General features: G+C 42.7%; 1 protein-coding gene across 12 annotated transcripts in view; it reads right to left on the bottom strand.

The window, feature by feature from the left end:
- Window positions 1-17,081, bottom strand: part of NPAS3 (neuronal PAS domain protein 3) — a 616,056-nt gene that overhangs the window by 66,040 nt on the left and 532,935 nt on the right. For all 12 annotated transcript variants that reach the window (XM_077261116.1, XM_077261131.1, XM_077261123.1 and 9 more), the window contains 2 exons: window positions 7,785-7,903; window positions 3,585-3,778 (listed from right to left, as the gene is read on the bottom strand). In XM_077261116.1, the coding sequence (XP_077117231.1) occupies window positions 3,585-3,778; window positions 7,785-7,903 (313 nt within the window). The remainder of the gene's footprint in view (window positions 1-3,584; window positions 3,779-7,784; window positions 7,904-17,081) is intronic.

Below are 17,081 nucleotides of genomic sequence, written 5' to 3'. Positions count from 1 at the left end.
CGGACACACACACACACATATTCGGCTTTATATATTAGATTGGCAGATCCCCAGAGGTTTAGTGTTTTGCCTGTGTATGGACCTACACAGCAGTAAAATAATAGATTGAACTTTATGATCCTTTCTTGAAGTCCACTATTTATCCTCCTGATGGTGGGTCAGTGATAAGTAGTGTTGAGCCACCCCCCTAGTGTTCGGCTTCGGTTCGTCGAACTGGGGAGTGTTCGACGAATGTTCGTCAAACGTTCGACGAACACTGTCGAACCCCATTGAAACCAATGGCAGGCAAACACAAACACATACAAACACATAGAAAACACCTTAAAAGGTGTCCAAAAGCTGACAAACTGCTCAGAAGACACAACAAACACATGGAAAAGTCACAACTACATATAGTCATGCGAAAAGAAAAGAGGTGGAGGAGTAAAAGGAGGAGGAGACACAGATATAGGCATGTCATGCCCTTCTAAAATCAAGAAAGGCTGGAGTAAAAATCTAAAATCACCCTACCAACACCCAGACGTCGTGACAAAAAAAATTAAAAAAAAGAGATATCTTTACGTAGAATGGTGGCAGGTCCATTCAGAACACTTTCCTTAGAAGACATAGTGGCACCCCGTTGGGAGTTGTGCCAAAAAAGGAACCCAATACATTCAGAATAATCCACCATTTGTCATATCCAAGGGGCAGGTCAGTAAACGACAACATCGACGCGGAACCAAGTACAGTACTATGTACTGTACCTCCTTTGACGAGGCAATCAGGTGGGTCAAGAAGTTGGGAAGGGGCACCCTAATGGCCAAAACAGACATTGAGGGGGCGTTCCGGTTACTATCTGTGCCTCCGAATAGTGTCCTCCTATTGGGCTGCTTCTGTGAAGGAGCATACTACATAGATCGCTGTTTGCCCTTGGGGTGCTCCATATCCTGCTCACTATTTGAGGCGTTTAGTTGCTTCCTCTAATGTGTCGTCATGGACATTTCTAAGGGGGCAGATATTATCCATTACCTCGACGACTTCTTATGCCTGGGCCCAAAAGATTCGCCACAGTGTGAATACACGCGGTAGTCCACCTGTAAGAAGGAGAGAGCTGGAGGGAGAGTGGACACCCCAGAGAAGAGGGTTTAGATTGAGAAAGGAAGAAGGCGGTGTAGCTTGCATCATGGGTGGGGTACTCTGCTGAGTAGCAGAAATTGCTACTAGGCCCAAAAGGATTTCCTTGGCCAAATGCCATTAAATAATAGTAGTTAGGTAAACAGGCGGTGTAGCTTGCTTCATGGGTGGGGTACTCTGCTGAGTAGCAGAAATTGCTACTAGGCCCAAAAGGATTTCCTGAGCCAGATGCCGTTACAAAATAGTAATTAGATCAACAGGCGGTGTAGCTTGCTTCATGGGTGGGGTACTCTGCTGAGTAGCAGAAATTGCTACTAGGCCCAAAAGGATTTCGCGGGCTAGATACCATTAAAAAATAATACTTAGGTAAACAGGCGGTGTAGCTTGCTTCATGGGTGGGGTACGCTGCTGAGTAGCACAAAATGCTACTAGGCACAAAAGGATTACCTGGGCTAGATGCAGTTAAAAAATAGTACTTAGGTAAACAGGCGGTGGGTGGGCTACTCTGCTGACGTGCAGATACTGCTCCTAGGCCCAAAACTATTTACTGGGTTAGATGCAGTAAAAATTTAGATACACAAGCGGTGTAGTTAGCTTCACAGGCGGGCTACTCCGCTGACGTGTAGACACTGCTCCTAGGCCCCAAACTATTTACTGGGTTAGATGCAGTAAAAATTTAGATACACAGGCGTGCAGACACTGCTCCTAGGCCCAAAACTATTTACTGGGTTAGATGCAGTAAAAATGTAGATACACAGGCGGTGTAGCTAGCTTCACAGGCGGGTTTCTCCGCTGACGTGCAGACACTGCTACTAAGCCAAAAAATATTTACTGGGTTAGATGCAGTAAAAATTTAGAGACACAGGCGTGCAGACACTGCTCCTAGGCCCAAAACGATTTACTGGGTTAGATGCAGTAAAAATTGAGATACACAGGCGGTGTAGCTAGCTTCACAGGCGGGCTACTCAGATGACTATCATACAATGCTACTAGCCCAAAAGGATTGGCTGAGCTAGATTACACCAAATGCTGTGACTAACACTTGCACAGCACTGGCTCAGACCTGCCTGGCAAACAGTGCTATGAACTGCTGTAACCTACACTGAAAAGGGCTGATATTACAACTAGTTCCGACTCCTCCCGACTCCCTAAACCTATCTCTCTGACAATTCGCTGCCAAAAAAGACTCTTAGTCTGTATAGCGCCCACAGCAGCAGCGGTGCCGTCTAACACTAAGCTGCAGCAGTGAGGAAATGGTGGTGACGAGGCAAATGGCTGGTTCTTATAGGGCAAGGACATGTGACATACACAGCCAATGACACATGCCCTTGCTTGTGTGCATCACATGCACATTGCTGTTTGTGTGCGCACTGCTGATAGGCTGAGACACTGCACCGCCCCACTGTAAATGCGGGAAAGAAAAAAAAAATGGAGATCGGCGTTATTTCAGCGCAGATCTATCCCCCGCCCCCCCAGCCCACTATACACTGAAACAGACTATTAACAATGATAAACAGTTTTAATGTGCAAATTAAGCTAGGCTTTTGGTGAACGAACAGTTATCGAACAGCCGAATTTTAAGCAAATTGTTCGAGTTCGACAAACGACTCGAACACCGCCCAAAACAGCTCGAATTTGAAATTGGCGAACAGTTCGACTCGAACACCGCTCATCTCTAGTGATGAGACAGGATGTAAAGTAATTTCTTTTCTTGAAACTTGAACTGTCAATTGTGTAGGAGGAGAGCACAACACCCGCTTTCAGACAGACATATATAGAAAAACTATAATACATTCTGGCTACTGGGAAGTTTGCGACTTACGGTACAAACCTGGCCTTGCTGGGTCATCACGTTTTTCCTGCAGTGAGATGCACTAACTTCTGTGATTTGAGAATTTGGGACAATGTGCCTCCTTATGTTGTATACATACACTTTTTTGTTCTATGGTTATATCCTCTGAGCAGAGCACAGCCGTGCACCGTTTTGGTTGGGGTACCAAGGGCCCACCAGTAACAGTGATTCTGACTGCCCACTCTTCAAGTAATATATTAAAATTATTGGCCTGGGAGAGAGGATACTATGCGATTTGCGGCTCTTTTATGTACTTTCATCCTATGCTCCCATAAAATAACAAAATGGGTAGTTTCCTGAATAAATTAGATGCCTTTACCTGCATATAGTGCAACAATTGTAGTGTGCCAAGCACTGCTTGTGTGGGGGGCCCACCGGGAAACTCACCTCTTCCCCTGTGGGCCAGTCCGAGCCTGACCAGGAATGATGAGATAGTCTGGTTACAAGTTTAATATTTCTACCAGCATGTATTCAACCTTGTTAAGTAAGATAACTGTTCATTTAAGAGAACATCAGTTATTCTAGAATTCTAGAATATAATATTGTACATCAGATGCAGTGCTTACCTATACAGAATCTACTCATGATTGCAAGTGCTTCAGCCTAGAAAATCACATACCTATTTTCACAGTATATAATGTTGAGGTCCATGTTGACTCGCGTTACAAACATGTGGCAGTCAATGCGGACTTCATTGATGGTTGGAGGAGGGAGCGCATGAGCCACAACTACTAAGCCCATCACCTGTCCTGTACCAGAGCGACCATGAGACAGAGACACGCGGAGACGCAATCGTCCAGTTACGTGGATCACCTAGAACATACAGGAAAATCAGTCAGTGAAAATTACAAACGACCATTTAATTGATTTATTAAAGAGACGAATTGTGCATTTAAAGGGCATTATTTAGAAAGCATTTGAGGAACAGAGTAGTAAAATTATATATTTTTGTCACTGGCTGTTTCTGCAATGTGGACATATGGCTATTTTAGCCCATCACTGGGTGTGATGTAATGTGTTGGCCACAGTTGCGACCAGTTACCTGCCTAAACTTATCAGAAGATGAATTGGGGACACTGGCAGGAGACCGGGTAGTGTTAGAAGAGGAGCAAAAGGGATTGGTAGGATAAGTCTGATTTTTTTATGTTTTAGAACCTTCTACACATATATTTTTTTAATTCAGGGATGAAAAACCTGTCTACTACAATTTTTTTTTAATGTCAACTGAGCTCGTCCTCCAATTGCTGCCGCTCCACTAACTCAGGAACTGCTTTTCTTCTGTGCCCCTCAGTTCGAAAGTTACATCCTTCAGTAATAAAAATACAAAGTTTTCTTCAACCAACTGGGCGTATACCAAAGAAATTCTATAATGGTTTTTGCATTTTCTCCTCTGATGCTGGCCAATCAAAACATGGCAACGCCTACAGGCGAGTTCTGTGGTGTACGCCCAGTTGGTTGAAGGAAAAATTTGCATCTTTATTATCAAGGGGTGTAACTTTGGAACTGAGGGGCACAGAAGTAAAAGAAAACCTGTTCCAGAATCAGAGGAGCAGTGGCAATTGCAGGAGGGACACCAGTGAAATGTAAAAATCCAGTGAAAGTTCCTTTTTAAGAGAGATGGGTTTATTCTTTGGTGGCACTACTATTGCGCACTTAATTTTGCTTAGAAGAGAAAATAAAGTAAAGCTTCATATAATCAAGGACAGGGTGGCAGAAGGCATGAAAAAGGCAAATACAAGAAACAAAGCTAATGGGAAAAAAAGCCAGAAACGTAAGAAAAAAAATAAGAACTGGTCAGTAGGAGGCAGGGTGCCGCAGCCCAAATAATCCAAAGCCTAGCAGAATACAGTAAGTAGATTCCTCTCTGACGCATGTGGGGAGTTTTGCTGCTGGATTGCTCGTGGCAAGAAACACATCAGAGACTCCTGTGGTACTTTTATATATATCAGCAGCTAAATCTAATAGGACAGTGAAGGCGGGGGGGGGAGCCGATGTACACATAATGTCAGGAGCAAGCTCCCCTTCCTATGACCTTAACTGTTATTCAGGAAATCGTTGTTAACGACTAAGCAGCCGGTAAGATCTCTATACTAGTCCAGACATGAAATGGTTAATGCATGATCACGGAGAATCAACCTCAGAGAATCTGGCGGCACGTGACTTTTTATAGTATGCCAAGGAGGAAGTAGTGTTGTCCATTACTTCTAACTACTTTTTAACTATTCATGTTAGAGAAGGTCCCTTAGGCTATATGCACTTGTTGATTATTTGCATGAGATTTTTCTGCACCAAAATCCAGAGTGTGCAAAACGCTGGATAAAATAAGTTCATTTTTTTACGTATTTTTACATGTGGTTTTTATGAGTTTTTAATTGTATTTTTTCCCCATTCATTTGTTGAAAAACATTGCAAAAAACTTTACAAAAAACTGATCTGCTGCAGATGTAAAAAAATGCTTTGATGGTTCAAATCTGCAAGTGAACAACAAGCAGCTTGTTGCAGATTTCAAATATCTCACTTTGCTAATATTATAATGTGCAGCTTTCTTCCCCTTAAAAAAACTCAAGAAAAAAAACAAAATGAGCACATACCCTATCGTAAGTAATAGTATTGTACAGGTAAATAACAAAAAGTACTTATTTGACAATGCTTTGATCAAACAAGCATAAAATCCATCCCACCCCGACGAGGTGAACCCAATTGGTTTTACATTTTTAACCTTGAAAAACGTTTGGAAAAAAAAACAGCAAAAATGCAGCATGTGAACAAGTCCTTAATGTCAATTTATCCATGGCTCTGCATGTAGCCAAAATTGTTGTACGGATGTTACATACACAACTAGGGAAATGCTCTGAGTGTGTTTCTTCACATTGCATACTAGGGATATGCTCACTGTGAGTTTCTTCACATTGCACACTAGGGAAATGCTCTGTGTGCGTTTCTCCACATTGCATTTGAGCGGTATGCTCTGTGTGCGTTTCTTCACATTCCATTTGAGAGATATGCTCTGTGTGCGTTTCTTCACATTGCATTCTAGGGATATGCTCTGGGTGTGTTTCTTCACATTGCATTCTAGGGATATGCTCAGTGTGCGTTCCTTCATATTGTATTTGAGGGATATGATCAGTGTGAGTTTCTTCACATTGCATTCTAGGGATATGCTCTATGTGCGTTTCTTCACATTGCATTCTAGAGATATGCTCTGTGTGCGTATCTTCACATTGCATTTGAGCAGTATGCTCTTTGTGCGTATCTTCACATTGCATTTGAGCGGTATGCTCTGTGTGCGTTTCTTCACATTCCATTTGAGAGATATGCTCTGTGTGCGTTTCTTCACATTGCATTCTAGGGATATGCTCTGGGTGTGTTTCTTGACATTGCATTCTAGGAATTTGCTCTGTGCGAGTTTCTTCACATCACATTCTAAGGATTTGCTCTGTGTGTGTTTCTTCACATTGCATTCTACGGATATGCTCTATGTGCGTTTCTTCACATGGCATACTAGGGATATGCTCTGGGTGCATTTCTTCTCATTGCATTTGAGTGATATGCTCTGTGTGTGTTTCTTCACATTGCATTCTAGTGATATGCTCTGTGTGCATTTCTTCACAATGCATTTCGGGGGATATGGTCTGTGTGCATTTCTTCACACTACATTTGAGTGATATGTTCTGTGTGCGTTTCTTTCCATTGCATTCTAGGGATATGCTCTGTGTGCGTTTCTTCACATTGCATACTAGGCACATGCTCTGTGTGCGTTTCTTCACATTGCATTCTAGGGATATGGTCTGTGTGCGTTTATATGCGTCCCACCATACAACACTGTAGTCGGATACCACAGCCACTGACTATTTGTAACAGGCATAGGATACATGTGGGGTCCATTTGTATTGAAGAAGCTGAGTCATATATGGGGAAATGCTCTTGAAGGAAAAAGCTAACCAATCACCACAACAAGGCTGCAGATATTTATACTCCAGTGCATGCTGAATGTCAACCCAAGAGCCATAGGCTGGCTACTAACGATTGTTCTTAATGCCCGTGTAATTCTGACACTTTACATCTCTCTCCTGGTAATAGACAGTGGTTAAAACCTCCTTCTCCTAATCACCTTCTATCAAAACCCATAGGATGGCCAGTTTGAGCTCCTGCAGCACCGATGCCAGTTTCTTTTCCGCTCAGAAACAAGCATGATTGTGCTTCTCTTTTTTATCGTCTCCCGCCTCAGGAGAGAGGAACCATCCTGATTCTTTATACACTGAGGCTCTTCAAAGACACCTTTAGATTGTAGGCAGCCTGGGGGGGAATTCTCTCCCAGACACAATTTGGAAGCAACATGAAGGCCTTGAAGTTGAAAAGCAAAGAAGAGGGAGGACAGAGGGAGCAGGGCAGAGGAAGGGGGTGTGGGACAAAGGCTGGAAATAGTTTTTTTTCTGCAGTCCCCTTCACTCTCCCTGTGAAAAAAAAGTCCTATTCAGAGTATTACATATGACAGAATAGAGGCTTGCCTTTATGCTGTGATAGGTATGACCTTCCATTTAGTTTGGGAGACAGTATAATAGAAAAAGAGAAAAAGTAAACCACGCATATACACGGAAAGTAAAAAAAAAAAGCAACAGACACAATCAGATCACAGACATACTGTAGATACAATATTAGAAGAACACAGTCATGAATTAAAATCATGACAATCAAGGTCAATAGATCAAAATACACTTCTAAATCTGCGATGACCTGATTATGCAATCCAATGCACCAAGAAGAACCTATTGTCCTCTCTCCTAAAACCCTATCTTTTTCTCCTACCTGTAGAACTTACCTTGAACCCCGAGGATTTGATATGCACGCCTCTCTTAGTCAGTGTTGACTTCATCCGAATGAAGAAAGACCTTTCTAGAGAGTTGTCCTGAGGGAGGATCCCGGGGCTGGAGGACTCCACTACAAAAGAAAATTGATAGATGTTACAAATGACTATAATCCTGGCCTATGTCAACACTGAGGAAAATAATAGACATGGGGCTATGCATCGAAAAAGATGGGTCCTGTTTCTATTCTCATCAGCACCTTGGAATAATGAATAACATTTAGAACTAGTCTTATTATGTGCTGTCCCTACGATTACCACCACCCTAATGAAAAATTACAAGCGGCGAAAATGATCCAAGCATATCTGCTTATAATCACACAGACTATAATTGCTGAATCATTATGTTCTTTGTTATATATAACGTGTCTATGTTCCTTTCTTTGAGTATTGAAAGGGTTAATGAAGAAAATGCATCAACGCCATGAGATGGGGTTAAGTATCCATCGCTCCGCCAGATAATTCTCTTCTCTAATCCAGTGGAATCAAACCTATTTCTTTTATCACAGGGCTCCCATTTTGAATTAAACAAGCTCATTAGCTCTAATCAAAAGCTTCAAGATCAAAAACTGGAGTGTCGGCTTCAGATCCAGCTGGTTCTAGGATCCGAAGCTCTGCTTCACCAGACAACGGGATCACAGGAGCCTCACGGTGGGGCGGGCCAGAGAAGATCGGGAAAACATTACACGTCCTCACTAGTGCAAGAGGAAAATCTGTTCGGAATCAGGTGTCAGACCCACCCGATCGCATGTCCACACAATAACCAAGGTTATCTGGGTGGAAAGTCATCTCGTGAAGTTTGTTTTTTTGGCAGCCGGGAGGATGTCTCTTTGATGGAGCATATTAAGGGAAATAAACTGTGAACATCTTGACCCTTAACACGTGAAAAAAAAAACAACGGGTACTGGGAAAAGGTAACAAGTTCAGGGTTTGCCTTTTTGTTTCACCCTAGTTGTTCTTGTAAAAGAAATGGGGACAACGCACGCCCCACTGTTCTGACAACCAGCCATCTAATCCGTTCTATGGAATTTGGTGGTGTTTCTGCAATTCTAAACTTCAAACAGACAGACCCGTTATGGCTCCATTTTCATTAGCGATGAAAAGGGTTTAGTAAGCATCAGACAGAAAGAACATAAGGAATTTTGCCTTACTTCTAGAGGGGAATATCCCGAATCTAGGGCACTCAATTACTTGCATGGTGGTCTGGAAAGTTAATGCAGCTCTATAGTACAGAGGTCTAGGAGACTCTGTGTATCAATGAACCTACTCTGTGAAACAACCCAGCATGCAGTATGTCAACAGCTTTAATGACTGTGTACACCTTTGCACAACATTTTTTTAATTGTTCATTTGCATAAAAGAGGACATATCAGTTGCTCCAAAGAATTGATTCTGCTAATTTTTTTTCTGTTTTGAGCTGCATCACTCCATTGTAGAGATATTCACATGTCACTGTATAGAAATTTCTGCTTGCAGTCCAACTGAATGTTTGTACACAGTCTCCTCTGGGGTGTGTATTTTCACACCTCCCTCCCAACTGTTGCTGATCACAGCTCATCAACTTAGCTAGCACTCTCCTAAGCTGCCTAGCTGTGATTGTCAGCCTGTGGGAGAAAGGGATGAAATAGAATGACCAGAAAAGACATTAAAGAAATGCCAAGGTGGACTATAAAGCAGAAATTTCATAGTGCTCTCCATAATAAACAAATGTGAATATGCAATGGAGCCATACAACCCAAAACAGAAAAGAGAGGCAGAATCCCGGGAGCTCAGAGATTTTAGGAAACTCCATTTTTGGAGCAATTTTTACAATTCTGACCACTGTCCCTTTATGAGGTTATAACTCTGGAAAGCTTCAACGGATCCCAGTGGTTTTGACACAATTTTCTCGTGACATATTGTACTTCATGTTAGTTGTAAAATTTATTTGATATTACCTGCGTTTATTTGTGAAAAAAAAATGGAAATTTGGCGAACATTTTGAAAATTTCACAATTTTCCAACTTTGAATTTTTATGCCCTTAAATCACAGAGTTATGTCACACAAAATACTTAATAAGTAACATTTCCCACATGTCTACTTTACATCAGCACAATTTTGGAACCAAATTTTTTTTTCTTAGGGAGTTATAAGGGTTAAACGTTGACCAGCAATTTCTCATTTTTACACCATATTTTTTTAGGGACTACATCACATTTGAAGTCACTTTGAGGGGTCTATATGATAGAAAATACCCAAGTGTTACACCATTCTAAAAACTGCACCCCTCACGGTGCTCAAACCCACAAGAAGTTTATTAACCCTTCAGGTGTTTCACAGAAATTTTCAGAATATTTTTAAAAAAATGAACATTTAACTTTTTTCACAAAAAATTTACTTTAGCTCCAATAATATTTTACCAAGAGTAAAAGGAGAAATTGGACCCCAAAAGTTGTTGAACAATTTGTTCTCACTATGCTGATACCTCATATGTGGGGGTAAACCACTGTTTGGTCACATGGCAGAGCTCGGAAGGGAAGGAGCGCTGTTTGACTTTTCAATGCAAAACTGACTGGAATTGAGATGGGACGCCATGTCGCGTTTGGAGAGCCCCTAATGTGCCTAAACATTGAAACCCCCCACAAGTGACACCATTTTGGAAAGTAGACCCCCTAAGGAACTTATTTAGATGTGTGGTGAGCACTTTGACCCACCAAGTGCTTCACAGAAGTTTACAATGTAGAGCTGTAAAAACAAAAAATCATATTTTTCACAAAAATGATTTTTCGCCCCCAATTTTTTATTTTCCCAAGGGTAACAGAAGAAATTGGACCCCAAAAGTTGTTGTGCAATCTGTCCGGAGTACGCTGATACCCAATATGTGGGGGTAAACCACTGTTTGGGCGCATGGCAGAGCTCGGAAGGGAAGGAGCGCTGTTTGACTTTTCAATGCAAAATTGACTGGAATTGACATGGGAAGCCATGTCGCGTTTGGAGAGCCCCTGATGTGCCTAAACATAGAAACCCCCCACAAATGACACCATTTTGGAAAGTAGACCCCCTAAGGAACTTATCTAGATGTGTGGTGAGCACTTTGAACCCCCAAGTGTTTCACTACAGTTTATAACGCAGAGCTGTGAAAATAAAAATTATTTTTTTCCACAAAAATTATTTTTTAGCCCCCAGTTTTGAATTTTCTCAAGGGTAACAGCAGAAATTGGACCCCAAAAGTTGTTGTCCAATTTGTCCTGAGTACGCTGATACCCCATATGTGGGAGAAAACTACTGTTTGGCAGCATGGCAGAGCTTGGAAGGGAAAGAGCGCCGTTTGGAATGCAGACTTGGATTGAATGGTCTGCAGGCGTCACATTGCCTTTGCTGAGCCCCTGATGTACCTAAACAGTAGAACCCCCAACAAGAAACCCCATATTGGAAACTAGATGCCCCAAGGAAGTTATCTAGATGTGTTGTGAGAACTTTGAACCCCCAAGTGTTTTACTGCAGTTTATAGCGCAGAGCCGTGAAAATAAAAAAATCATTTTTTTCACAAAAATTATTTTTTAGCCCCCAGTTTTGTATTTTCCCAAGGGTAACAGGAGAAACTGGACCCCAATAGTTGTTGTCCAATTTGTCCTGAGTACCCTGATACCCCATATGTGGGGGGGAACCACCGTTTGGGCGCATGGCAGAGCTCGGAAGGGAAGGAGCGGTTTGGAATTCAGACTTGTATGGAATGGTCTGCAGGCGTCACATTGCATTTGCAGAGCTGCTGATGTACCTAAACAGTATAAACCACCCACAAGTGACCCCATATTGGAAACTAGACCCCCCCAAGGAATTTATCTAAATGTGTTGTGAGAACTTTGAACCCCCAAGTGTTTCACTGCAGTTTATAACGCAGAGCCATGAAAATAAAAAATCATTTTTTTCCCCACAAAAATTATATATTAGCCCCCCCAAATGTTTATTTTCCCAAGGGTAACCAGAGAAATTGCACCCGAAAAGTTGTTGTCCAATTTGTCCCGAGTACGCTGATACCCCATATGTTGGGGTAGACCCGTTTTGGCACATGGGAGAGCTCGGAAGGGAAGGAGCATTGTTTTACTTTTTCAACGCAGAATTGGCTGGAATTGAGATCGGACGCCATGTCGCGTTTGGAGAGCCCCTGATGTGCCTAAACAGTGGAAACCCCCCAATTCTAACTGAAACCCTAACCCAAACACACCCCTAACCCTAATCCCAAGCCTAACCCTAACCACACCCCTAACCCGAACATGCCCCTAACCGTAATCCCAACCACATCCCTAACTCCAACACACCCCTAAACCTAATCCGAACCAGAACCCTAACCACATCCCTAACCCTGACACCCCCAATCCCAACCCTAATACCAACTGTAAATGTAATCCAAACCCTAACTTTAGCCCCAACCCTAACTGTAGCCCTAACCCTAACTTTAGCCCCAACCCTAACTCTTACTTTAGCCACAACCCTAACTTTAGCCCCAACCCTAACCCTAACTTTAGCCCCAACCCTAACTGTTGCCCCAACCCTAACCTTAACTGCAGCCCCAACCCTAACTGTAGCCCCAACCCTAAATGTAGCACTAACCCTAACTTTAACCCTAACCCTAACTTTAGCCTCAACCCTAATGGGAAAATGGAAATAAATACATTTTTTAAATGTTATTATTTTTCCCTAACTAAGGAGGTGATAAAGGGGGGATTGATTTACTTTTATAGCGGGTTTTTTCAGCGGATTTTTATGATTGGCAGCTGTCACACACTAAAAGATACTTTTTATTGCAAAAAATGGTTTTTGCATCTCCACATTTTGAGGGCTATAATTTTTCCACATTTTGGTCCACAGAGTCATGTGAGGTCTTGTTTTTTGCGGGACGAATTGACGTTTTTATTGGAACCATTTTCAGGAACGTGACATTTTTTGATCGCTTTTTATTCTGATTTTTTTGAGGCATAATGAACAAAAAACAGCAATTCGTGAATTTCTTTTTTTTTTTTTTTGGGGGGGGGGGGGCGTTTGTACCGTTCCACATTTGATAAAATTGATAAAGCAGTTTTATTCTTAGGGTCAGTACGATTACAGCGATACCTCATTCATATAATTTTTTGTGTTTTGGCGCTTTTATAAAATCTATTTTATATAAAAATAATTATTTTTGCATCGCTTTATTCTGAGGACTATAACTTTCTTTATTTTTTCACTGAAGACGCTGTATGGCGGCTCGTTTTTTGCGGCACAAGAAGATGTTTTCAGCGGTACCATGCTTTTTTATATCCCTCTTTTTGATTGCGTGTTATTCCACTTTTTGTTCGGCGGTATGATAATAAAGCGTTGTTTTTTGCCTCGTTTTTTTTTTTTACGGTGATCACTGAAGGATAACTAGTGGGACAGTTTTATAGGTCGAGTTGTTACAGACGCGGCGATACTAAATATGTGTACTTTTATTGTTTTCTTTGTTATTATTTAGACAAATTTCTTTTTTACACGTGTAAATATACAGTGCCTACAAGTAGTATTCAACCCCCTGCAGATTTAGCAGGTTTAATAAGATGCAAATAAGTTAGAGCCTTCAAACTTCAAACAAGAGCAGGATTTATTAACAGATGCATAAATCTTACAAACCAAAAAGTTTTGTTGCTCAGTAAAATTTTTATAAATTTTAAACATAAAAGTGTGGGTCAATTATTATTCAACCCCTAGGTTTAATATTTTGTGGAATAACCTTTGTTTGCAATTACAGCTAATAATCGTCTTTTATAAGACCTGATCAGGCCGGCACAGGTCTCTGGAGTTATCTTGGCCCACTCCTCCATGCAGATCTTCTCCAAGTTATCTAGGTTCTTTGGGTGTCTCATGTGGACTAATCTTGAGCTCCTTCCACAAGTTTTCAATTGGGTTAAGGTCAGGAGACTGACTAGGCCACTGCAACACCTTGATTTTTTGCCTCTTGAACCAGGCCTTGGTTTTCTTGGCTGTGTGCTTTGGGTCGTTGTCTTGTTGGAAGATGAAATGACGACCCATCTTAAGATCCTTGATGGAGGAGCGGAGGTTCTTGGCCAAAATCTCCAGGTAGGCCGTGCTATCCATCTTCCCATGGATGCGGACCAGATGGCCAGGCCCCTTGGCTGAGAAACAGCCCCACAGCATGATGCTGCCACCACTATGCTTGACTGTAGGGATGGTATTCTTGGGGTCGTATGCAGTGCCATCCAGTCTCCAAACGTCACGTGTGTGGTTGGCACCAAAGATCTCGATCTTGGTCTCATCAGACCAGAGAACCTTGAACCAGTCAGTCTCAGAGTCCTCCAAGTGATCATGAGCAAACTGTAGACGAGCCTTGACATGACGCTTTGAAAGTAAAGGTACCTTACGGGCTCGTCTGGAACGGAGACCATTGCGGTGGAGTACGTTACTTATGGTATTGACTGAAACCAATGTCCCCACTGCCATGAGATCTTCCCGGAGCTCCTTCCTTGTTGTCCTTGGGTTAGCCTTGACTCTTCGGACAAGCCTGGCCTCGGCACGGGAGGAAATTTTCAAAGGCTGTCCAGGCCGTGGAAGGCTAACAGTAGTTCCATAAGCCTTCCACTTCCGGATGATGCTCACAACAGTGGAGACAGGTAGGCCCAACTCCTTGGAAAGGGTTTTGTACCCCTTGCCAGCCTTGTGACCCTCCACGATCTTGTCTCTGATGGCCTTGGAATGCTCCTTTGTCTTTCCCATGTTGACCATGTATGAGTGCTGTTCACAAGTTTGGGGAGGGTCTTAAATAGTCAGAAAAGGCTGGAAAAAGAGATAATTAATCCAAACATGTGAAGCTCATTGTTCTTTGTGCCTGAACTACTTCTTAATACTTTAGGGGAACCAAACAGAATTCTGGTGGGTTGAGGGGTTGAATAATAAATGACCCTCTGAAAATACTTTTCACAAATAAAAAAAAAAATAAACAAAGAAATAACATTCTTTTTTGCTGCAGTGCATTTCACACTTCCAGGCTCCTCTACAGTCCAAATGTCACAATGCCAAGTTAATTCCAAATGTGTAAACCTGCTAAATCTGCAGGGGGTTGAATACTACTTGTAGGCACTGTATATCTTTTTACTTTGTAACATTGCCCCAGGGCACTGACGATCTGACAGGCACTGCAGGGATGCTTCCCGGCGCCTGCTCTGAGCAGGCGCTTGCAAGCCACCTCCACAGAAGGCCCCCCGCGGCCATTTTGGATCCGGGGCCTGCATTGAGGAGGAGGTAGGAGACCCTTGGAGCAACGCGATCACATCGCGTTGCTCTGAAGGTCTCAGGGAAGCACGCAGGGAGCCCCCTTCCCTGCGCGATGCTTCCCTATGTTGCCGGAACGCTGCAATCATGTTTGATCGCAGTGTTCCGGGGGTTAATGTGCGATAGTCAGCTGACACCCGGCCCCGTGAGCGCGGCTGATCGGTGATGACGTACTATCCCGTCGGTGGTCATATGGGCCCATACCACCTCGACGGGATAGTACGTCATATATCAGAAAGGGGTTAAACAACTTCGGTAATTATCTACAAACCAATGGGCGATCGTTTACTAGCCTGTTTAGACTGAATGAGGAAACTTCTACTAGTACAGGATGATCGTTGATACGATATTTCTGTATGAGCAGAATATTGACATATCAGCCAAACATAATGTCTTTCTATTGTGCCAAGAGCTAACAATAACAACCATTTTTGTATGCAAAGATGAAAATCATTGAACCTAAATCTTATTCATCGGGTATTTGAAGACCTGTTTAGATGGGACCATAGCTGGGAATTAGTGTTATTACGAATGTTTGTTTGAGGATTATTCTTCTAAATGGCCGGAAGTCCTTTATCTAGCTAAATGATCTGCTAAAAAGATACAAATCTATCATAGCTCTTGCTCTTGACCACTCTCTACTTTCCGCTACATTTTCTCAATAATAATGTACCACTCCAGTGTTTTTTTTATTGCCCCCTCTTTCACCAACCATAGTGTCATACTACGCCTAATGGACAAACATTGAGAAAGTGACCTCTGGTCTGCCCAGAAGACACTGTGTGAGTCAGCAGGTGTCATGTCGGACGCTATTCACACTAGGGCGTCCGACAGACAGCGGTAATTCCGCATTCGTCCACTATGCGCTCAGTGACGCCGGCTACATTTCTTCTAGGTTGTCTGGGGTTAATCTAGCTGGTACTCGGATTGGAGGCTGGGTCTCGCCCACTGCCTTTAAATAGTTCTGCTGAACTTTGGGCGTCGCCGATTATAGCTTGTTGTGCCTGGTGATCTCGGTCTGGAGTGGTGGTCTAGGAGAGGAAATATCGTATCTGGTGGTGTATTATCCTTCGTCTTATTTCTCCTTCCTATATTTGTATTTGTTTTGCCCTGTGCACATTATAGTGTTTTCCTGTGAGTCTGTGGCGTGGTGCGTTTTTAGTTTTCCCTGTCTGTGCTTTCTGTGGGGATTGGTGTGTGGTCTCTTCACTGGGTGGCGGGTGGAGGTTTCAGCTTAGTACTGAAACAGGAGTCAGGGTCAGGCCTGGCGGCCCAGACATGCACACCTTCAGTGTAAACTCTGGGAGAGGGACAGACAGGGTTTCCCTAGTCTGAGGGATATTGCAGGGGCCCGGGTAATCAGCTGTAGTCTACCCAGTACCCCCGTGACAGCAGGTCACAACTGCAGTCACACGATGCAGGGGAGGACTAGAGTGGCGTCAGAAATGGTACAAGCCAGCGACTGATGTGGATTTCAATACACTAACTACACACGATTGGTAAAAGAGGGTAATAATGCTGGGGTGGGGTTAAGGATAAACAAGAGGGGGGGTTGGAGACAGATTTGTAGTGTGGAGAGACAAAAGCATCTAAAATTTTATGGAGCAGTCAATACATATATAGAAAAGGAAAAAAGCAGAAATAAGTGCAGTTACAGAAACATTAGTTAATCAAGCATGTATTACAGGGGGAGGCAATCCCACCAGAAAAAAAAATCTGAAATCTGACTTAGGCCAAATGCACACATTCAGTATTTGGTGAGGTTTTTTCACCCCAGTATTTGTAAGCCGAAACCAGGAGTGGGTGATAAATGCAGAAGGGGTGCAAATGTTTCTATTATGCTCTTGCTCTGACTGTTCCACTCCTGGTTTTGGCTTACAAATACTGGGGTAAAAAACTCACCAAATACTCAATGTGCACATGGCCTTAGGCTGCAAACGTCATATCAGGTGGTCGGAAAAATGAAGGAA

This window comes from Ranitomeya variabilis, chromosome 1 (assembly GCF_051348905.1).
Source record: "Ranitomeya variabilis isolate aRanVar5 chromosome 1, aRanVar5.hap1, whole genome shotgun sequence".
In the NCBI taxonomy this organism is placed as follows: domain Eukaryota; kingdom Metazoa; phylum Chordata; class Amphibia; order Anura; family Dendrobatidae; genus Ranitomeya; species Ranitomeya variabilis.
This window is presented reverse-complemented; position numbering and strand designations above follow the sequence as displayed.